Below are 23,828 nucleotides of genomic sequence, written 5' to 3' on the forward strand. Positions count from 1 at the left end.
ATATTCTGTAGACATACCCTCATCCGCTCTCTTTTCCTGAAAGCTGATCAGTCCAGTCCAGTTGGAAATGCATCTGCTTTGAGTGTCGCAGGATATCCACACATTCTTGCCATCTCTGTCGTAGCATCGCTTTCGTCGGTAAAGTGTCCGGAACAAAGGTCCAATTTCTTGCCACTTTCGCATCTTTGGGCCACTGGTGCAACTTGAATCCGTCCCTGTTCGTGTTGTTACACCCTCCGACAACACACCGACGAGGCATGATGTCTCCAAGGTACGGAAAACAGTCGAAAAAACGGAAAATAACAGAGCTGATTTGACTCAGTGTTTGTAGTGTGTTTGAGAAAATGGTGGATTGCTTCCCGATGTGACGTCACAACGTGACGTCATCGCTCCGAGAGCGAATAATAGAAAGGCGTTTATTCGCCAAAATTCACCCATTTAGAGTTCGGAAATCGGTTAAAAAAATATATGGTCTTTTTTCTGCAACATCAAGGTATATATTGACGCTTACATAGGTCTGGTGATAATGTTCCCCTTTAACAAAGTACTTCTGATTCTGTAAGGTGACGTTGTAGAAAGTATCTGGATCAGGCCCAAGCTCAGATGTTTTTTCCTAACAGTTTTATGAAAATTAGCTCATAACTTTGTTTTATTTTGCCAACTGACAGACAGATGAACCATTGGCAACGATCAATCACATAAAAAAAAATGATCACATGGAAGTGATTTACCATACTTGCAACGTTAGGTTTGTCCTGTTCTATTAGATTTAGTTGGCGTGAGCTTTCATCTTCATCCACTGTGTGACATCAGAAGGCAAGAAGAACAGCATCAAAAGAAGACAAAGGTCACAGAGGTAGAAGACGTTTGTATAAGTTTAGGTGAGCTAAGCACCTTTCCTGGCCGAACAAAGCCAATCACAGCACTTTCTGCTGAGCGTCAGCAAAGAGCAAAACAAAAGTGTCCAACACAGCAGGTGATTCATGGGTCTTTGCTCCTGCTTCTTTTGTTGTGCGAGATCAACATCCTTTCTCTATATAGCACCAAATCTGTGATGCCAAAAGCCCTCAGAGCAAAAAGGGCTGCCACCCAGTGGTCAAAGTGGAGAGTTGCAACTGGACACATTGCAATGCTATTTTGTATATATAAGCATTTATTCTCTGTACAGCTGCGAGGAGTAAACAATCGAACCAACTGTTAGAAAAATACTTTTGCCGCACCGCGTTTAGTTTCTAGAAGTGGCAAACAGGTTATGGGATTTGTATTCAAATCAAAAAGGTAAGTGTGCAAACATGACATCTAACTCTTCTTTTATACAGGATTGTGTGCAAATGTATGGACTGAAATAGATTTTGTGTTCCATGTCTTCCAGGAAATAGTCTTTGGAGTTCATTTTAGTCTCTCATATTTGGCTTTCTGAGTAAAAAAAAGTAGAATGTGTGCCAACATATGTGTATTTGAAGATTTCACAAGCATCCGAAGTTCTTCAGCGAATTAGTAAGACACACGATGTCGGTCTGTGTTGACCACAGTGTAAACATCACCCTGAAGTCTTAGTTGATAAAGTTCTTGGCTTCTTTGCAAGGGAGGGACAGCTTTTTTGGGGAGGATTTCAAAATGTTGAATCCAACACGTGGCGTCAAAATATCTTCGTGTAAAAGACAAATGTTCACCTGCTTTTACATCTCTGTGTTTAGTCCGTCTTTAGTTTGCTCGGCCATGACCATGTGACAAGGTTACTGTCGAGGTGACCTGAGCTGGTCCAGTGTGAAGTTAGGACCACGGCCTTTCATAATCCTGCATGGGGCGAGAAAGTATTTATTACAGTTGTACCTTCACTTAAGAGTTCCCGAACTTAAACTAAGTGTTTTGAGATAAGAGCTGTCAGCTAATGGAGTTACAAGCATTGAGTAGTTGCCATCGTAAAATCTGCCCAAAACATCTGGTCTTACTGGCTAGCACTAGATCAGGGGTGCTCACACTTTTTCTGCAGGCGAGCTACTTTTCAATTGATCAAGTCGTGGGGATCTACCTCATTCATATATATAATTTATTTGTGAAATATATGTTTTTGTTAATAAGTTAAAAGTGTTTAATGATAATGCAAGCATGTTTAACACATATAGTTAATATTGTTAATAAATTAAAGGTGTTTAATGATAATGCAATCATGTTTAACACATAGTTAATATTGTTAATAAATTAAAGGTGTTTAATGATAATACAAGAATGTTTAATACATATAGTTAATATTGTTAATAAGTTAAAGGTGTTTAAAGATAATACAAGCATGTTTAACACATATAGATTCCTTTCTTTCATGAAGACAAGAATATAAGTTGGTGTATTACCTGATTCTGATGACTTGCATTGATTGGAATCAGACAGTGGTGCTAAAAACGTCCGCATTTTCGAATGGAGGAGAAAAAAGTCCTCCTTTCTGTCCAATACCATGAAAGTGGTTGGTTTTTGGCATCTTATTTGTCCAGCTTCCGTACTCCTTTGTATACACTTTACAAGAAATACATTGTCGGCAAACTCCGTAGCTTGCTAGCTTGTGCACGCCAGCTCTCTGAGACTCTTGTTTTGTTAGCGCAACTGTGCAGTCGGTCTTTGGAGTTTTGACGACAGGTACGGCGCCAGAGTCTGTTGAAATAAAGTGTTTCTCGCCTTCCAGTCGGTAATTTTAATGAGCTGGCAGCAGCCAGCGTCATCTCAGAAGACCCTCGGGTGCCGTGAATGTCAATCAAGTGACGAAAGTGACGTCATAGTGAAGATTTATGATCGCTCATTTTTAGGACTATTTTTTTAATGCCTGGCTGGTGATCGACTGACACACCCTCCGAGATCGACCGGTAGCTCGCGATCGACGTAATGAGCACCCCTGCACTAGATTATAGCTGGAGATCGACAAAACATTGATTCCCAACCATGGGATGGAAAAAAGTGAGTGTGAAGGACAGTGCTGAGAAGAAGACATGGCGATGATACTCATTGAATAACATACATTTGGTGAAGCAATCCGATCATATCCCTGCTATTTTGCACCGTACTGAAGCAGAATGAGTCTAACGCCAGCCAAGAATGTTAAAATAATACCTAAATGCTGCTGATGGTGTGTTTGACGGAGAAGCAGCTGAAAGGAGACACCGTAGAAGTCCACTCTCTGCTGTACATTATTACATTATTTAATAAAACTACTGTAAGTTGTGAGTAGTATATTATATTGTAATGTTTTTATACAATATTTCTCATCTAAAAGTTTGTTTTCTTTTTAAAAGGCATGTTACATGTTAATATTAAGGTCTTTTTTCGGAGGGCCAAGCACCAATTATATTGATATCATTCATTTCAATGGGATATGTTGATTTGAGATACAAGTGTTTTCAGTTAGGAGCTCCGTTATACAAACCCCGTTTCCATATGAGTTGGGAAATTGTGTTAGATGTAAATATAAACGGAATACAATGATTTGCAAATACTTTTCAACCCATATTCAATTGAATGCACTACAAAGACAAGATATTTGATGTTCAAACTCATAAACTTTATTTATTTTTTGCAAGTAATAATTAACTTAGAATTTCATGGCTGCAACACGTGACAAAGTAGTTGGGAAAGGGCATGTTCACCACTGTGTTACATCATCTTTTCTTTTAACAACACTCAATAAACGTTTGGGAACTGAGGAAACTAATTGTTGAAGCTTTGAAAGTGGAATTCTTTCTCATTCTTGTTTTATGTAGAGCTTCAGTCGTTCAACAGTCCGGGGTCTCCGCTGTCGTATTTTACGCTTCATAATGCGCCACACATTTTCGATGGGAGACAGGTCTGGACTGCAGGTGGGACAGGAAAGTACCCACACTCTTTTTTTACGAAGCCACGCTGTTGTAACACGTTCTGGATGTGGCTTGGCATTGTCTTGCTGAAATAAACAGGGGCGTCCATGAAAAAGACGGCGCTTAGATGGCAGCATATGTTATTCCAAAAGCTGTATGTACCTTTCAGCATTAATGGTGCCTTCACAGATGTGTAGGTTACCCATGTCTTGGGCAATAATGCACCCCCATACCATCACAGATGCTGGCTTTTCAACTTTGTGTCGATAACAGTCTGGATGGTTCGCTTCCCCTTTGGTCTGGATGACACAATGTCGAATATTTCCAAAAACAATTTGAAATGTGGACTCGTCAGACCACAGAACACTTTTCCACTTTGCATGAGTCCATCTTAGATGATCTCGGGCCCAGAGAAGCCGGCGGCGTTTCTGGGTGTTGTTGATAAATGGCTTTCGCTTTGCATAGTAGAGCTTTAACTTGCACTTACAGATGTAGCGACCAACTGTACTTAGTGACAGTGGTTTTCTGAAGTGTTCCTGAGCCCATGTGGTGATATCCTTTAGAGATTGATGTCGGTTTTTGATACAGTGCCGTCTGAGGTATCGAAGGTCACGGTCATTCAATGTTGGTTTCCGGCCATGCCGCTTACGTGGAGTGATTTCTCCAGATTCTCTGAACCTTTTGATGATATTATGGACCGTAGATGTTGAAATCCCTCAATTTCTTGCAATTGCACTTTGAGAAACGTTGTTCTTAAACTGTTTGACTATTTGCTCACGCAGTTGTGGACAAAGGGGTGTACCTCGCCCCATCCTTTCTTGTGAAAGACTGAGCATTTTTTGGGAAGCTGTTTTTATACCCAATCATGGCACCCACCTGTTCCCAATTAGCCTGCACACATGTGGGATGTTCCAAATAAGTGTTTGATGAGCATTCCTCAACTTTATCAGTATTTATTGCCACCTTTCCCAACTTCTTTGTCACGTGTTGCTGCCATCAAATTCTAAAGTTAATGATTATTTGCAACAAAAAAAATGTTTATGAGTTTGAACATCAAATATGTTGTCTTTGTAGCATATTCAACTGAATATGGGTTGAAAATGATTTGCAAATCATTGTATTCCGTTTATATTTACATCTAACACAATTTCCCAACTCATATGGAAACGGGGTTTGTAGAACCAATTAAGCTCCTAAGTTGAGATACTTCTGTAATTGATTTACTTTATTATTACCATAATTTTTTTGTTCAACACTGCAGCAAAATACAGCCAACAGAATAATTAAATAATTGAAGGCAGAACTGTTGCATAGTTGTAAAGACAAATGACAACATCCATATTGATGAAATACCTATATTCTTATGATTTTTCTTCCTTGTCATCTTGTACGACGTAGGCCAGAGGTGTCAAAGTCGTTTCCACTGAGGGCCACATCACAGATATGTTTGGCCCCAGAGGGCCGCTTCTAACGGTAAAAACTATTATTACACAACATTTCTATGCATTTTATTAGATTTTCTTTTTTTACTAAAATGTAAAAAAAATATGGTAAATTACAATAATTTCACCTCAAAATGTAGTGTATATTACTGTTAATGGAATGGTAAAAAAAAAGGCAGCTCGGTTGCCAGAATTCTACTGCAAAACGTACATTAGTTTTTTACTGTGAATAAAAAAACAGCAATTTTACAGTAAAATTTTGGCACCTGAGCTGCCAGATTGTTAGTTTTTTTTTTAACACAAATCAACAACTGTAGATTTCTCGGTGTATTACTGTAAATGCCAAAACGGCATCGCAGTTTATTACAGTAAAAAAAAAGTACAGATTTTTTTTTCATTCAGAGAAAAATGCTGTAAAAAACCACAGCAAATTTCACAATTTTACCATGAAATCTATTGCTACTTTTACATTGCACAATTTGATGGACAACTTGCTTAGAAATAATTATCATTAGTATTTGTTTCTATTTAAAAAATGGTTTGAATGTTTGATGATATATTTTTGCATAGTTAGACAATATTTAAGTTAACATAATTTTCGATTACATGGAGTATTTTTTATTCATTTTTTTCTCCCAAAATAGAAAGAAAGTAAGATAAGTTACAGTACTTTATTGATACATATTATTTCCAGGCTTTCGAGGGCCAAATAAAATGAAATGTCGGGCCACATCTGACGCCTGTGACATAGGCAAAACAATGCGATTCAGAGGTGACCTGACCCACCTGGAGACGTGTAAAAGCCAAGGACACTGTTTGAAATCAGCCCATTAGAGCCAAGTGTTTGAACACCAATCTCCACTGGTTCCGTCAAATCCACATTTTCCAGTACACACTGTAAAAATAAGAAGGGGACACGTTTGTTGCCGCGCAACATGACCTTGGTGTAAACTAAAAGTTACAATATTCTGGTCTTAGCTATGTCCTTCAAAACATCACTGATTGTTACCTTGGTGCACGCAGAACTCATGACAGACTTGTAGAACTCCCCATCCACAAACACCTAAAATGCGATATCATAGAAACAAACTCTCACCTGTACGTTTAATACCACATGTTAAACTAATAATGCATAGCAAGTGTCTGTCAACATAAGCCATTACATTTTTTATACGATATATACAGTACAGGCCAAACATTTGGACGCACCTTTTCCTTCACAATCCCAACCCCATTGATAGAGCAAGAAATCCCACGAATCAACCCTGATAAGGCACACCTGTGAAGTGAAAACCATTTCAGGTGACTACCTCTTGAAGCTCATCACGAGAATGCCAAGAGTGTGCAAAGCAGTGATCGGAGCAAAGGGTGGCTATTTTGAAGAAACTAGAATATAAAACATGTTTTCAGTTATTTCATCTTTTTTTGTTAAGTACATAACGCCACATGTGTTCATTCATAGTTTTGATGCCTTCAGTGACAGTCATGAAAATAAAAAAAACACATTGAATGAGAAGGTGTGTCCAAACTTTTGGCCCGTACTGTATATATATGCTTTTTAAGTAGATACATCTGAAGCGCGTACCCTGTATCCATACACGAATGTGCCGTGACTGCAGCCTAGCTCGTCCAGAGGAGGCCTCTCCCAGCCAATAAGGAGGCTGCTGTTACCCACCTGTTTGATGACCTCCACAGAGAGCACCTCCGCTGGAGCTTCTGCAGAGGATCATACAAAACACGTCTTACACACGCTGCCTTTCTGACAACAATTCAGCAACTGCAGTCCCCTGAACTGTAAAATGCAATGTTGTGTCTAAGGCGGGAGGTCAGCAACCCTCTTTAGCGACGCCCTAGTGGCTCCCTGGACTTCTTTCAGAGATGTGTGAAAATAGAAAAAGATAAAGAAAAAAATAAAATTTTCTGTAGGAGAACAAACATGACACACCTTCCTAATTGTTAGAAATCCCACTGTTTATGAGTATTTGGCAAGCACAGTTTTGTCCTAGATCCTTGAACTCATCGTAGTTTGTTTACATACACAAGTTTCTCCGATGCTGCCACAGAAAGACATGTTTTATGCCACTCATTCTTTGTCTCATTTTGTCCACCAAACGTTTTATGCTGTGCGTGAATGCACAAAAGTGAGCTTTGTCGATTTTATTGATTTGCTGGAGTGCTTATCAGGCATACTTGGTCAATCCATGGTCAATCCATGGCTGTCAATACACCACACACACTAGTTGTGGTGAAATGTGTCCTCTGCATTCGACCCATCCCCTTGTTCACCCCCTGGGAGGTGAGGGGAGCAGTGAGCAGCAGCGGTGCCGTACCCGGGAATCATTTTGGTGATTTAACCCCCAATTCCAACCCTTGATGCTGAGTGCCAAGCAGAGAAGTAATGGGTCCCATTTTTATAAGACTTTTAAAGTCATTTTGATAGTAGGTTAATATAGACACATCATGTGTTGACTTCATTATAACACTTTTATAAGGCTTTTAATTTTTTGCAGCTCCAGACAGATTTACATTTTTAAATTTTTGGTCCAATATGGCTCTTTCAACATTTTGGGTTGCCGACCCTTGGTCTAAGGCAGGGGTCGGCAACCCGCGGCTCCGGAGCCGCATGCGGCTCTTTGATCACTCTGATGCGGCTCAGCAGCTTACTTGCTGAACCCCCCAATTTTCCCGTGAGACTTCCGGTTTTCAGTGCCTCTCGCAGAAAACTCCCGGGATTAACATTCACCGATTTTCACCCTTACAACTATAATAAGGGCGTGCCATGATGGTACAGCATTTGGCGCCCTCTACAATCTGTATTAACAGCGTGCCAGCCCAACACTTGTTATACAATATACATCTTCTGCCTGCACACGTAGGTGACAGCAAGGCATACTTGGTCAACAGCCACACAGGTTACACTGACGGTGGTCATATAAAACAACTTTAACACTCTTACTAATAATGCGCCACACTTTGAACCAAACCAAACAAGAATGACAAACACCTTTCGGGAGAACATCTGCACCTTAACACAACATAAACACAACAGGACAAATACCCAGAATCCCATGCAGCCCTGACTCTTCCGGGCTACATTATACACCCCTGCTACCACCAAACCCCGCCCCCACCCCAACCCTGCTCCCTCACACATCAACCCCCCCCCCCCCCCCCTCTCTCTCTCTGTGCGTTGGTTGAAGTGGGCGGGGTTTGGTAGCAGGGGTGTATAATGTATCCCGGAAGAGTTAGGGCTGCATGGGATTCTGGGTATATGTCCTGTTGTGTTTATGTTGTGTTACGGTGCAGATGTTCTCCCGAAATTTGTTTGTCATTCTTGTTTGGTGTGGGTTCACAGTGTGGCGCATTATTAGTAAGAGTGTTAAAGTTTTTTGTTTTTTTTATACCGCCACCGTCAGTGTGACCTGTGTGGTTGTTGACCAAGTATGCCTTGCTGTCACTTACGTGAGCAAGCAGAAACCCCATATAAAGGGTAGTGGGTCAGGCACGCTGGCTGTAGTGGGTGCTATATGCTGTACCTTCACGGCGCGCATGACGCTGAGCCATTCATTTAAAACCCGCGTACCGCACCAGCTTTCAAATTCCACATAAAGGTGTGGGCTGCGTGTCTGAGACCCCTGGTTAATACAAAGCAAATAAAAAACTTTGTATACAATGTTAATACATTTAAAATTTCAAAAAATATTTGCGGCTCCCATTGTTATCTATAATTTGTGAAACTGGTCAAAATGGCTCTTTGACTGGTAAAGGTTGCCGACCCCTGGTCTAAGGTGTTTGCTCACAGTTACTCTGCAAATGAGGTCATTTTACCTGCTCTGGGTCTTGAAGGTCTCATCTTGCCAGGAACACTATGGGACCTTGTTGCAGACATGGGTGGTCTCTCAGGGAAGTGGAATGTAGTGATTTCGATGCTGTCCCGTGCAGAAGCAGCACCATCTGGCTTTGATGTCATGCTGACATCGACGTCTTTGTGGACATTCTCTTTAGTTGGGGCACTTGTGTCTGAGGCAGTGAAGTCAGTAGCTTTAAAGATTGCTGTCGTTAATGGAGATGTGGGTTCGGCATCAGCACTTTTCAGTTTCGGGGATGTTGGTACATTAGTGTCCCTGCCTGCGCTGGATTTGACTTTGCTTGATGAAGCGTTACGAAGGAACACGTTAGCAGAGAGCGAGGAAGGAGCTTTGAAGTGATGGTTAGCCAACAAATGAGGTGTGAAGGGCTTATTAGTGCATCTTGCTGTGACTGCGTTAAAAAGCGCTGTTGGCTGATTTTTTCGAGCAACAGGTGTGGTTGTCAGTGCTAGAGGGGGCTTGGCCAGGCTTGACGCTGTGCAGAATGGGAGAGGGCCACCAGGTGGCGCAGTGATACAGGCTGTCTGTAGCTTTGTCTGCGAGGATGGACTTGGGGATGCGGGAGCTGAGAATGAAAGATTCCCTCTGGACTCTTCTCCTCTCCCTCTTCTTACAGAAGCCTTGGAGACATACACATGTATTTAGAAGTGAATACAACGTGAAGATTTTGTTGATCTTACCCCATACTTGCTAACCCTCCCGGATTTTCGGGGAGACTCCCAAAATTCAGCGCCTCTCCCGAAAACCTCCCGGGACAAATTTTCTCCCGAAATTCAGGCGGACTCAGGTCCTCCGCTAACCCACAATATAAACAGCATACCTGCCCAATCACGTTATAACTGTAGAATGATGGAGGGCGAGTTCTTGGTTTCTTATGTGGGTTTATTGTTAGGCAGTTTCATTAACGTCCTCCCAGCGCGGTAACAACACACAACAACAGCAGTCACGTTTTTGTATACCGTAAAGCAGTTCGTCTGCCGTAAACAGCAATGTTGTGACACTCTTAAACAGGACAATACTGCCATCTAGTGCATTTGATGAAAGCACTTTTGTGCGTGCCATACAGCAATGCATCATCAGAGAGGGTGTTCAGCATGGTTCGAAAAATAGTGACAGAGAATAGAACAAGGATGGACAATTCAACCCTTAACTCAACAATGAGTAGATGAGTGTTATGTGTGTGTATACGTGTAAATAAATGAACACTGAAATTCAAATATGTATTTTATTATATATATATATATATATATATATATATATATATAGCCCTGCGATGAGGTGGCGACTTGTCCAGGGTGTACCCCGCCTTCCGCCCGATTGTAGCTGAGATAGGCTCCAGCGCCCCCCGCGACCCCAAAGGGAATAAGCGGTAGAAAATGGATGGATATATATATATATATATATATATATATATATATATATATATAATAAAATAAATATAAAGTATATATATATATATATATATATATAATAAAATAAATATAAAGTATATATATATATATATATAATAAAATATATATATATATATATATATATATATATATATATATATATGTAGCTAGAATTCACTGAACGTCAAGTATTTCTTATATATATATATATATATATATATATATATATATATATATATGAAATACTTGACTTGGTGAATTCTAGCTGTAAATATACTCCTCCCCTTTTAGCCACGCCCCCAACCACGCCCCCGTCCCACCCCGACCATGCCCACCCCCTCCCCCCACCTCCCGAAATCGGAGGTCTCAAGGTTGGCAAGTATGTCTTACCCGAGAGACACTCAACATGGTCTGCTGCAGTTGCTCGTGCAGGTTGAGGATTTTCTCAGGACTGCTCAGCCTCCTCCTGACAGGGCTGACTGAGAGAGGAGGTGCAGGACTTCGGTGAGACCTGCTCGAGTCCGACACGTTGGATGACACCGGGGATGACGGCGGTCTTTTGTTCAGAGGAGACGTTTTTTCTGGTTCATCATCAGAGGGCTGCAGCTGTTAAGTAGAAGTCAAACAAAATACCTCAGTTTTACTAGTTAAAAATAAAGCATGATTTCTGGGGGTGTAACGGTACGTGTATTTGTATCGAACCTTTTCGGTACGGGGGTTCCAGTTCGGTTCGGAGGTGTACCGAACGAGTTTCCACACGGACATATTAAGTAGCGTAACGCACGTTGGGTAAACCAGTGTTTTTCAACCTTTTTTGAGCCAAGGCACATTTTTTGCGTTGAAAAAATGCGAAGGCACACCACCAGCAGAAATCATTAAAAAACGAAACTCAGTTGACAGTAAAAAGTCGTTGTCGCAATTGTTGGATATGACTTTAAATCATAACCAACTATGCAACACTATAGCTCTTGTCTCAAAGTAGGTGTACTGTAACCACCTGTCACATCACACCCTGACTTATTTGGACTTTTTTGCTGTTTTCCTGTGTGTAGTGTTTTACTTCTTGTCATGCGCTCCTATTTTGGTGGCTTTTTCTCTTATTTTTGGTATTTTCCTGTAGCAGTTTCATGTCTTCCTTTGAGCGATATTTCCCGCATCTACTTTGTTTTAGCAGTCAAGGATATTTCAGTTGTTTTTTATCCTTCTTTGTGGGGGCATTGTTGATTGTCATGTCATGTACATTGTCTTTGCTCCACAGTCAGTCTTTGCTGTTGTCCAGCATCCTGTTTTTGTTTACTTTGTAGCCAGTTCAGTTTTAGTTTCGTTCTGCATAGCCTTCCCTAAGCTTCAATGCCTTTTCTTAGGGGCACTCACCTTTTTTTAATGTTTGGTTTAAGCATTAGATACCTTTTTACCTGCACCCTGCCTCCCGCTGTTTCCCACATCTACAAAGCAATCAGCTACCGGCTGCCACCTACTGATATGGAAGAGTATTACACGGTTACTCTGCCGAGCTCTAGACAGCACCGACACTCAACAACAACACATCATTTGCCGACTATAATTACTGGTTTGCAAAAAATATTTTTAACCCATATAGGTGAAATTAGATAATCTCCCACGGCACACCAGACTGTATCTCACGACACACTAGTGTGCCGCGGCACAGTGGTTGAAAAACACTGGTGTAAACAATGCACACCGAGGCACAACACACGGAATGCTAGTAGCTAACGGGCTACGATAGACTGACCATACGTCCTCTTTTCACCAGACATGTCCTCTTTTGCGGAGCTGTCAGCGCGGAGTTTCTTAAATGCCTCAAATGTCCGACATTTTGAGTTAGGGTTGCGTGTATTTTCAATGTACGTTCAGGCTTAAGAAGGGCTTAAAAACAAAACAAATTGTGCATGCAGCAGCATTGATGAGGGAGGGGCAGAGACAGAGAGAGAGAGAGAGAGAGAGAGTTGTAATAAACGCGCATGCGTCGCCAGGCTCTGCTTTTTATCCATAGATTTATCACATTTAATTTTTTATTATCTATAGCAGGGGCGTCAAAAGTGTGCCCCGGAGGCCATTTGCGGCCCACAGCTAATGTTTTAAAGGCCCACGGCACATTCTAAAAATACTATTAAAATAAATAAAAACAAAACAAAAGTGAAATAAAAAAGCTTAAAGGTTAAATGTAATTTAGAAAAAGTTGCAATGTTGACTAATAAAACTAAGCTGTTTTTTTTTTTCTTTCAAACTGTCATTGCTCAAAACATAATATTGAATCAAAATCAATGTTAATATGAATTATTGACCTATTCAAGGTTCCCATTACTTCACACCAAATATTCCACTAAGAAAAATATTTTTGGTGGAAGATTTTGTAAATTTGGTAAAAAAATAACCCAAAAATGTATATTTTGTCGTTTTCTTACTGTACCGAAAATGAACCGAACCGTGACCTCTAAACCGAGGTACGTACCGAACCGACATTTTTGTGTACCGTTACACCCCTAATAATTTCAGTACTCTGCAAAAAACGGATATTAAACCTGACTTCTGTGCCACCTGGACGGGCTGCCGAGAAAACTGAAACAAAAGTTAACTTTAATGCTTCAATTAAAGACTCGCTAATTAGGTCAAAAACATTGGTAGTTATTTTACCTTCAAATTATTTCCATTATACCTGACAAACTTGTCTGAACATAAAAACAAAAGACAAAAAGAAGACAAAATGAACCTATTTAAGCTATTGGTATTGATTGATTGACTGTTACAAGCGGCCCTCTGATGGCAGCCAATAACTGCCATGTGGCCCTCAATGAAAACCAGTTTGACATCCCTGGTCTACATCATGCTCTTAAACTGAAGAAATAATCGATTAAAACTATAAAGTGTTTATAATGTAGTGTAATTATAATATACAATAATAATACTAATTAAGTAACGATTTAAAAGGATATATACATTTTTATTTGTCATTACAGTACAATTGTTTTCCGTTGTACTGTAATTGGAAGGTAAATAACATTGTTATCCGAAACAAATGAACAAAAAAATTAAATGGACTCATTTTTGTCAGTAAAATTTTGACTTAAATAAATACTGAATATCTTAAAGTGCTTTATTTTCACCTACTTGTAAAAACTAGGTCGTGTCAGAGTTTGTTGGTGACGAACCCCAAGATGCAGAGATGACGGCAGGCATTGAGCGAGAAAACATGATATAATTAAACACTATGGCAAAAAAATAAACAAAAGGGTAACAACAAAAGGCGCGCACAAGGCGTAGAACAAACTTGGCTATGGACTAAAATAGAAAAAATGCTAACTGTGGACAAGAAACAAAAACACTTACTGTGACACGAAGGAACTATGACATGAGCAGAGTGAACAAAAGTAGACAGAGCTACAACGACAGGTAGTAGTGACAACAAGTATTAGCGACAATGACAATAATCCAGCCGTGACTGGAGGGCAGGGCAGGTATAAATAGCAGCTGGCTGATTGACACCAGGTGTGGCCAGGTGCCAATCAGCCACAGCTGAGGGGACACAGCACTCAGAGAGACAAACAGGAAACAGAACCAAAACAAGAGCGCTGACAGGAAATACTACACACACAGAGGAAAAACTAAAACACAACCAAACTGTCAGGGGCAAGCCTGACAGGTCGGACGTTTTTTGTTTGTTGCCATCACGTGAACACGGCATTCTTGCTCGTTTCGTCCGTGATGATGGGCTCATATTGCCTTTATATTTGAAGCTGAAATATTACCACAGCATTTGACTTTGTAAACTTATTTTTTTCCTCCTAATTTGTGTTACTTTGCTGAACTTCTAACTGGCGCTCTGACTGTGCTTCCTGTGTGTGCACACCGAGACAAAGACTGTGAATGCCGAAAAAGAGGGCTCACTGCATTCAGTTAATTCTACTGTTAAGTAAATGCTCAGGTGCTGAGAGCGATGCACAGAGTGAGACCTCTTTTTCCCTCTTTGAAGCGAGGAAGAAATGCGATGCTCAAAAATTCTGATTGGCAAACACGTCCGTCACAAAAACGGTGGACAAAGATTTAAAAAAAAAAAATCAGCCTTTTGCGGCTACGTAATTACTCTAATTAAAACCTCGCTGTCGATTCGATTAATCGTGCAGCCCTACCTCTTAAAATTGTTTTTCACTCACCCGGGTTGTGTCAGGACTAAAAACTTCTTTCGGTTTTGGGTCAGGTGATGATGGCACCTTGATGTCCTCTTGCAGGGTTGGCACAGGTGAGATGGCAATTTTCTTTCTTACAACAGCTGGTACACACACGGCATCAACAGTTGTGGTGTTTTCTTTTCTTTTCTGGTCTGTGTGGAAATCATCTTGATGTTGCTGGTTTCCGGGGTCTGCGGAGCAAGTGTACTTTTGAAAATTGGAAATAAATCCTGTTGTCAGTCCTTGGTCCTTTGTAAAACCTGCATGCGTGAATGCAGCGGTGTACTGAAGCAGCACCGCGTCGGTGAGCAGTTGATTAACTCGCTCGGTCAGCGTGGCGTCCACGGGGCCGTGCTCACGCAGGGCTCTCGTTGTCTGCGCCAATAAGTTGTTTCTCTCCTGACACTTCAGCAGCAGAGAGGAGAGCTTGGCCTGTTATTGGACGACACATCTGTCAATCAAATCTAAGTAATTCAGTGAAAGCTATGTACAAACCCCGTTTCCATATGAGTTGGGAAATTGTGTTAGATGTAAATATAAACGGAATACAATGATTTGCAAATCATTTTCAACCCATATTCAGTTGAATATGCTACAAAGACAACATATTTGATGTTCAAACTGATAAACTTTTTTTTTTTTGCAAATAATCATTAACTTTAGAATTTGATGCCAGCAACACGTGACAAAGAAGTTGGGAAAGGTGGCAATAAATACTGATAAAACTGAGGAATGCTCATCAAACACTTATTTGGAACATCCCACAGGTGTGCAGACTAATTGGGAACAGGTGGGTGCCATGATTGGGTATAAAAGTAGATTCCATGAAATGCTCAGTCATTCACAAACAAGGATGGGGCGAGGGTCACCACTTTGTCAACAAATGCGTGAGCAAATTGCTGAACAGTTTAAGAAAAACCTTTCTCAACCAGCTATTGCAAGGAATTTAGGGATTTCACCATCTACGCTCCATAATATCATCAAAGGGTTCAGAGAATCTGGAGAAATCACTGCAAGTTAGCAGCTAAGCCCGTGACCTTCGATCCCTCAGGCTGTACTGCATCAACAAGCGACATCAGTGTGTAAAGGATATCACCACATGGGCTCAGGAACACTTCAGAAACCCACTGTCAGTAACTACAGTTGGTCGCTAAATCTGTAAGTGCAAGTTAAAACTCTCCTATGCAAGGCGAAAACCGTTAATCAACAACACCCAGAAACGCCGTCGGCTTCGCTGGGCCTGAGCTCATCTAAGATGGACTGATACAAAGTGGAAAAGTGTTCTGTGGTCTGACAAGTCCACATTTCAAATTGTTTTGGGAAACTGTGGACGTCGTGTCCTCCGGACCAAAGAGGAAAAGAACCATCCGGATTGTTATAGGCGCAAAGTTCAAAAGCCAGCATCTGTGATGGTATGGGGGTGTATTAGTGCCCGAGACATGGGTAACTTACACATCTGTGAAGGCACCATTAATGCTGAAAGGTACATACAGGTTTTGGAGCAACATGTTGCCATCCAAGCAACGTTACCATGGACGCCCCTGCTTATTTCAGCAAGACAATGCCAAGCCACGTGTCATATCAACGTGGCTTCATAGTAAAGGAGTGCGGGTTCTAGACTGGCCTGCCTGTAGTCCAGACCTGTCTCCCATTGAAAATGTGTGACGCATTATGAAGCCTAAAATACCACAACGGGGACCCCCGGACTGTTGAACAACTTAAGCTGTACATCAAGCAAGAATGGGAAAGAATTCCACATGAAAAGCTTAAAAAATGTGTCTCCTCAGTTCCCAAACGTTTACTGAGTGTTGCTAAAAGGAAAGGCCATGTAACACAGTGGTGAACATTCCCTTTCCCAACCACTTTGTCACGTGTTGCATCCATGAAGTTCTAAGTTAATTATTATTTGCAAAAAAAAAATAAAGTTTATGAGTTTGAACATCAAATATGTTGTCTTTGTAGCATATTCAACTGAATATGGGTTGAAAATTATTTGCAAATCATTGTATTCCGTTTATATTTACATCTAACACAATTTCCCAACTCATATGGAAACGGGGTTTGTAAGCATGTGCCCACCTTTAATGGAACTATATCCTTATCTGCAGAGCTCTTCGCTTTTAGGAGTGCGTCGTACTACAAAAAACAACAATATGAGGCAAAACACTCAGACCAAAAATGACAGTTGACGCACAACTTGACCCACCTTGGCTCGGATGTCGTTGTAACGTGTTCGGAGGGACACGAGAGCGCTCAGGTCGTCTTCGTTGTCACGCCCTTTTTTCAGGTTGATATACTCAGCATTCAGCTCATCGAGAGCCACCGTCTTTGGGGTTGCACACGCATCACACATGACAGATTGGTCCAATCAGCAAGATCAGGAGTATTTTTTATAAATAATATAATGAATATTGAAATAGCAATAATGTGAATATTAAATGCACCCCTGTAAACTATTAATGTCAGTCAATGCTGATCAAATGTTACCATTATCTGTTTAAATCTCTCACTAGATCAGGCCCGGGCAATTATTTTGACTCTGGGGCCAAATTTAGAGAAAAAATGTGTCTGGGGGCCGGTATACATATTTTTAGGAACACTAATACAATAACTCACAATAATGTCTGATTGAATGCTAAAAACGGAATGGAATTTTTTTAATTTTTTTACTGAATGAGAAACCCAGAATGTACATGGAAATAAAGAATGTGAGGTTTACAATATTAACTATGTACAATAAAACACTGAATATTGACAACATATGAACGTCACACCCCCTCTCGATCGACATATTTTACAATCAAGCTAAACGCAACAAAAATGCAACAAACACAGCGAAATATGAACGCGAAGGGTAAAAAAAAGCCCACCTACAATCTGATATATGTGATATATCACTTAGTTTTAGAACTTTGTTGTAAAAATCTCCTTCCACGTCTGCCCCTGGCACCCAGACTGGCTGATCTGGAAACACTCTGTGGAAACGCTCCCCACCCACACTGCTTGGTGCCTCGTCTAAGCTGATGTGACTTACATTACCATAGTACCCGTATTTTTCGGAGTATAAGTCGCTCCGGAGTATAAATCACACCGGCCGAAAATGCATAATAAAGAAGGGAAAAAACATATATAAGTCGCACTGGAGTATAAGTCGCATTTTTTGGGGAAATTTATTTGATAAAAGCCAACACCAAGAATAGACATTTGAAAGGCAATTTAAAATGAATAAAGAATAGTGAACAACAGGCTGAATAAGTGTACGTTATATGAGGCATAAATAACCAACTGGTATGTTAACGTAACATATTATGGTAAGAGTCATTCAAATAACTATAACATATAGAACATGCTATACGTTTACCAAACAATCTGTCACTCCTAATCGCTAAATCCCATGAAATCTTATACGTCTAGTCTCTTACATGAATGAGATAAATAATATTATTTGATATTTTACGCTAATGTGTTAATCATTTCACACATAAGTCGCTCCTGAGTATAAGTCGCACCCCCGGCCAAACTATGAAAAAAAACTGCGACTTATAGTCCGAAAAATACGGTAACTAATTAGATTACCATAGTAACTTGTATATCATGCAAAAGGGCAGATTCCAACCATTGAAATACTTTGTATAGTTCAAGACTTACGATCATTAGAAAACATCACAGCACATCATAATGGCAGCTACACTTTCCATCTTAAAGATCTAAAAAAATTATTTGGGAAAGTCTGGCGGGCCAGATTAAAAAGCTCAATGGGCCACGTGCGGCCCCCAGGCCTTAATTTGCCCTGGTCTGCACTCGATTATCATATAGTGTATATTGTATGTCCTTCCTTATTACCTTGGCTTTCAGCTGTGCCGTGAGGATATTGTATTGACCTTCAATGTCGGACTTCAGTGACAGAATGGTGGCCTTTTCCCTGACAAGGACGTCCACTTTGCTCTGCAGCGCTTTAACCTGCAACCAACAAGCAATGTTTTGCACCGAGCAGAACTTCACAAACTTAACATCAAGAAGCCCACAAAAGGCACCACATTTAATGAGCAATTGATGTATAAATTAGTGCTTCCAAATATATATATATATTTTTTTAAATCAAATTAATCACACTTTTGAATTTTGATTATTCATGATTAATCACAGGTTATTATTTAGTCAAATAAACTTGCAATGTTTGTACACAATTGCCGGAATGTCATCCAGCAACAATCATTTAAAATGTTCTAATTGAATGCACGTCATTTATTTGCAAAAAATTTTGAAACTGTTTTATCTAACGTCCAGTCAGGGTGTATTTTGAAGGGAAATTTGCTAGCGAGCACATTAGCCAGAGTCTCCTCACTCATCTTTGCACAGATGTATGGATGCATTGACCTGATCACTGACCGTATAGCCACCTATCAGTAGCCATCTAAGTTCTAAAAAATAATAATGTAATAACAATAATCTGTATATTATACACATGATTAACGCGAAAAAATATTGTGATTAATCACATCAGTTAATTTATTATTTTTGACAACCCTAGTATACATTTATTTTAATAGCATACGGGTAAAACTAAAAATATTACAATATTGTGCAAAACTCCATTCATTTTAGCAACTTAAAATGTGTACCTAATATGAGATATAAACTCATTACAATTAGTGTTGTCCCGATACCAATAATTTAGTACTGGTACCAAAATGTATACCGATACTTTTCTATACTTTTCCAAATAAAGGGAACTACGAAAAATGTCAATATTGCCTTTATTTTAACAGAATATCTTACACTACATTAAACACTCAGTCAAAGAACAATTTTACAAGGTTAAAATATAAATTAAAAGGCATTAACATAATAACATATTAACATAGCATAACATGGTCACTACTGTCTAGTTTCTCTTGTTATATTCTTATTTTACTGTTATATTTTTATTCTCATTGTTGCTTTTTATTTTTATATTTATTGTAATATCTTTCTATTTTGTTACCATTTATACCCCCATTATTTACTTTTTACTTTTTAAATTCAATCTCAATTTTGTACACTGCAGCTGGAATTTTAATTTTCCTGAGGGAACTCTCCTGAAGGAATCAATAAAGTACTATATATCTATCTATTAACGTTCTGAAGGGAACGTCTTCCCTGTGCTCCTCGACTACAGTCTGCACCGGACCGAACAGCAGGACAGGTGTAACAACTACATTATTAGCTGTCACTTTTTTTTAACTCATTGTGCAGATCTGAATGCTTATTATTTAAATGTTTACCTAAGTTTGAAGCAAAGGTGCTAATACTAATCGCCACATTTGGCGAGGCATGTTTTAAAGCAGTTGGTGTGAGAGTAGCGTATGTGTGTGTGTGTGCTCCTTTAAAAATGGCAGTATGTGGGGTGAGTGTGTGTAAGTGAGTGGGCAAGTTAGGAGAGGTAGCGCTAGCATGTGCAGGAGTGTCAATAGCATGGTGGATGTCCGGCTGTGCCCTGTGGAAATGATAAATAAAGTGACCAAGTTGTAACTAATCGACTGCCTCGTCATTCCGACCAAAGAGCGGAGCTTTACGGACCCATTGTGAAGCGAAAGGTCTCCCCTGCTCTCCGCGACCACGGTCTGGGAGCCGACAAGCAGGAAAGGTGTAAGACAGTACTTGCAACGCGGTGCCTCCCTGTTTAAAGTGTCACCTTTATTGTTAGTTTTGAAGCCCAAATACCTCCATATTGTACTTCACCACCTCTTTATCAACCAGTAGTTTTGTCATTTTTTGCCCTTTTTCCTCTCCAAGATGTTATTACTTGTATGCACTTTGTGTGTGCGTGTTGACACACAACATCATGCGCCTCGGCTCTGTAGTCACCGCCACACAGCGACACTCAGATGAAAGAATGGTACATGTACTTTTCAAAGGTAGTATAGTACCGATTTCAATTGATTAGTAAAGTTAAAGTACCAATGATTGTCACACACACACTATGTGTGGTGAAATGTGTCCTCTGCATTCGACCCATCCCCTTGTTCACCCCCTGGGAGGTGAGGGGAGCAGTGGGGAGCAGTGAGCAGCAGCGGTGGCCGCGCCCGGGAATCATTTTTGGTGATTGAACCCCCAATTCCAACCCTTGATGCTGAGTGCCAAGCAGGGAGGCAATGGCTCCCATTTTTATAGTCTTTGGTATGACTCACAACCTACAGATCTCAGGGCGGACACTCTAACCACTAGGCGTACTAGGCCACTGAGTAAGTACCGCGATACTTTATTATACCGTACAACCCTAATTACAACACAATTGAGATATGTTTTTGTTATAATTTTAATGATCTCGGCTTATAGTTTTTTTTTATTTTTTTTAATAAATGTTTTTATTAAATTTGACAGGTATTACAATATACAATAGAACAGTAGTCACATTTTCCCCTTTTTTTCCCACCCACTTCCAAGAACAGCAACCCAACACATACCCCATACACACATAACCAACCCCCCCAGGTCCTACATATAGTAAGTTAAAGGTACAGTCACAAATGGAAAATAATTAGTACACCACTTTCTTCTCAACATAGGCAGATAGTAAATATACACCCAGAATAAATATAAATAAAAAACAAAAAAACAAAAAGGAAGCTGGTTTATGAAAGGTGAACTTTTCATGTGTCCTGTAGCGTCTTTAATTTAGCTATGTAGTCAACCACACAGCCCCAAACAGAATGAAACTTCCCAGGTGCCCCCCTAAGATTGAACTTTATTTTCTCCAGATCTAAATACATCATAAGGTCTTTAAGCCATAAGGAGGCTTTGGGGCAGACTGGTGACTTCCACTCCAGCAAAATTCTCCTACGTGCTAATAAGGATGCAAAGGCGATACTATCCTTAAATTTTCTCCTTATTTGGGGATCTGATACCGTCCCAAAAATAGCCATTTCTGCACATGGTGTCAGATTTAAATCCAATGCCTTAGCAAGGTGTTTGAAAATAGTTGTCCAATAATCCAGAAAATGGGGACAAGACCAAAACATGTGCGTCATGTTTGCAGGTGACATGTAACAACTGCTACAAGTATCCGAGATATTGGGGTATATTTTGGAGAGTTTGGAATTAGTGAAATAAATACGATGGACAACCTTAAATTGTATTAAATTAAGCCTTGAACAGGATGTACTGTTATTAATTCGGGTTAAGGCAGAATCCCAATCTCCATCATCTATAGATCTGCCAAGCTCTTCTTCCCAATTCCCTCTGATTTTATCAAGAGACGTTTTACCAAATTGGGATATTAAGATGTAGATTTTGGAGATTAGGCCTTTCTGATTTGTGGGAATATCTAAAATTGAGTCAATTAGCGAATTAGGTGGAGTATTAGGGAAAGAAAGACTATTTAATTTAACAAAATTACGAACCTGAAAGTATCGAAATAGGTGAGATTTTGGTAGGTCAAATTTTTCACACAGTTCACTGAAACTAGCGAAGACATCACTAATATATAAGTCCTTTAGCCTGCTAAGGCTTGACTACTTCCATAGAGAAAACGCTACATCTGTGTTGGGAGGGAGGAAGAGGTGATTATTATGAATGGGGCTGTGGTTGGATAAGCCCTGCAGGCCGAAAGTATTTCTAAATTGAGACCAGATTCTAAGGGTAGAAATGACAAATGGACTACAAGTAAATTGGGATGGTCGATAAGCTAATTTTGATGTAATATGTATAGTTTTTTAACACACAACATTTTCTGAGATTAATCATCAAAATTATATCAAAAGAAGGCTTGAAATATCTAGGATTGCATATTATCAGCCTATGTCATATATTAGTTTCAACTTGTAAATCTAATTGCTGGAATAAACCAACTTTGCACGATATTCTAGTTATTGGAATGTCACCTGTAGTATAGCGGCATGGGTACCTGTGTGGTGAGGTGGCCATTCTCCATGCTGATGTCTTCTGTTTGCGCCATTAAATCGGTCAGTCTCTCCACCTCGTCAACTGCTTGAGCTGCTATCCTCTCTGCATCCTGCCTGGTGGCTTCTGATTGACTGAGCTGCCTGTGTAGATCTGCAGTCTGCACACACAAACACAAGAGCTTAAAAGTGTAGTACTACAGCACAACATAAAACGTTAACCAAATTTAAATAGCGTACAAAACAGGGATCTTCAACTCAATTGTTTTGGGGGCCATAGGTCTGAAGTTCTCCCTTCATTATGATTCTTATTTTATATATTCCAGAGAACCAGCCTCCACGACAGTAGACATTTGATATTGGTCTATTTATTTTCTCAGACTTACAGGTTGCTGTTTTTAAGGATCTTCTGCAAAAAAGCTTGTCAAAGATGATACCATATTAGAGATGCGCGGATAGGCAATTATTTCATCCGCAACCGCATGCATCACAAAAGTCGTCAACCATCCGCCATCCACCCGAACTAACATTTAATCAAAACCGCACCCGCCCGCCATCCGCCACCCGCCCGTTGTTATATATCTAATATAGACGATGCAAGGCATTAGTGAGGTTATAAAGCTTTTGCCTGTTAAAGAAAGGAGACTGATCCAATGCAGCAGAGACATTCAATGCGTGCCAAGCTGTCACGGCCCAGACGCACACCAGTGCGCAATCATCTGGGAGCCGCGCTGAGCGCACCTCCAAGCGCGCTCGCGCCACTCAAACTGCTGCAGGCAGTTGCGTTCTATCTTGTTTTAACATCCTGTGGCACTCTTCTGGGATCACGGCGGACGAAACTGCTCATGCTCAGGGTGTTTGTGGAGATTCGGGGTTTTGCACAAATGTGATGCACCATGTTAGATGTCCCGGTTTTGTGACTGTCGTAGACATAAACAGCGTCGCAGCTCTTGCAAATCACGTAGCCAGCATTACTATCATCCTGATTTACAACCTCATAAAAACGAGTCCACGATGAACTTTTCTGGCCTTTTTTTCCCCTGGTCTTTAGTATTCCCTTTTTTAGTTTGTCGCGTACCACGTTTGCTGCCGGCATTGCCATCTCTTTTTTTTTTCTTCTTCTGTTGTGGCATATGCTGCAGGTGCCTGCTCGTTTTTCGTATGTGGGTAACAACATTTAACTATGTATATATATTTCCGAATTGGTTTAACTGCCACCC

At 40.2% G+C, this 23,828-nt stretch overlaps 1 protein-coding gene across 3 annotated transcripts in view; it reads right to left on the minus strand.

Annotated features, from left to right (window-relative positions):
• Nucleotides 1-454: 454 nt before the first annotated feature.
• LOC133576945 (uncharacterized) overlaps nucleotides 455-23,828 on the minus strand; it is a 36,956-nt gene continuing 13,582 nt past the window's right edge. For 2 of the 3 annotated variants that reach the window (XM_061930379.2, XM_061930377.2), the window contains 11 exons: nucleotides 22,614-22,769; nucleotides 18,572-18,688; nucleotides 16,935-17,054; nucleotides 16,808-16,864; nucleotides 14,714-15,160; nucleotides 10,932-11,147; nucleotides 9,110-9,770; nucleotides 6,867-6,997; nucleotides 6,291-6,344; nucleotides 6,068-6,176; nucleotides 455-1,797 (listed from right to left, as the gene is read on the minus strand). In XM_061930379.2, the coding sequence (XP_061786363.2) occupies nucleotides 1,790-1,797; nucleotides 6,068-6,176; nucleotides 6,291-6,344; nucleotides 6,867-6,997; nucleotides 9,110-9,770; nucleotides 10,932-11,147; nucleotides 14,714-15,160; nucleotides 16,808-16,864; nucleotides 16,935-17,054; nucleotides 18,572-18,688; nucleotides 22,614-22,769 (2,076 nt within the window). In that variant the 3' untranslated portion in view covers nucleotides 455-1,789. The remainder of the gene's footprint in view (nucleotides 1,798-6,067; nucleotides 6,177-6,290; nucleotides 6,345-6,866; nucleotides 6,998-9,109; nucleotides 9,771-10,931; nucleotides 11,148-14,713; nucleotides 15,161-16,807; nucleotides 16,865-16,934; nucleotides 17,055-18,571; nucleotides 18,689-22,613; nucleotides 22,770-23,828) is intronic. The other variant, XM_061930378.2, reaches the window with a different exon arrangement.

The sequence above is a fragment of the Nerophis lumbriciformis genome, linkage group LG36 (genome assembly GCF_033978685.3).
Source record: "Nerophis lumbriciformis linkage group LG36, RoL_Nlum_v2.1, whole genome shotgun sequence".
In the NCBI taxonomy this organism is placed as follows: Eukaryota; Metazoa; Chordata; class Actinopteri; order Syngnathiformes; family Syngnathidae; genus Nerophis; species Nerophis lumbriciformis.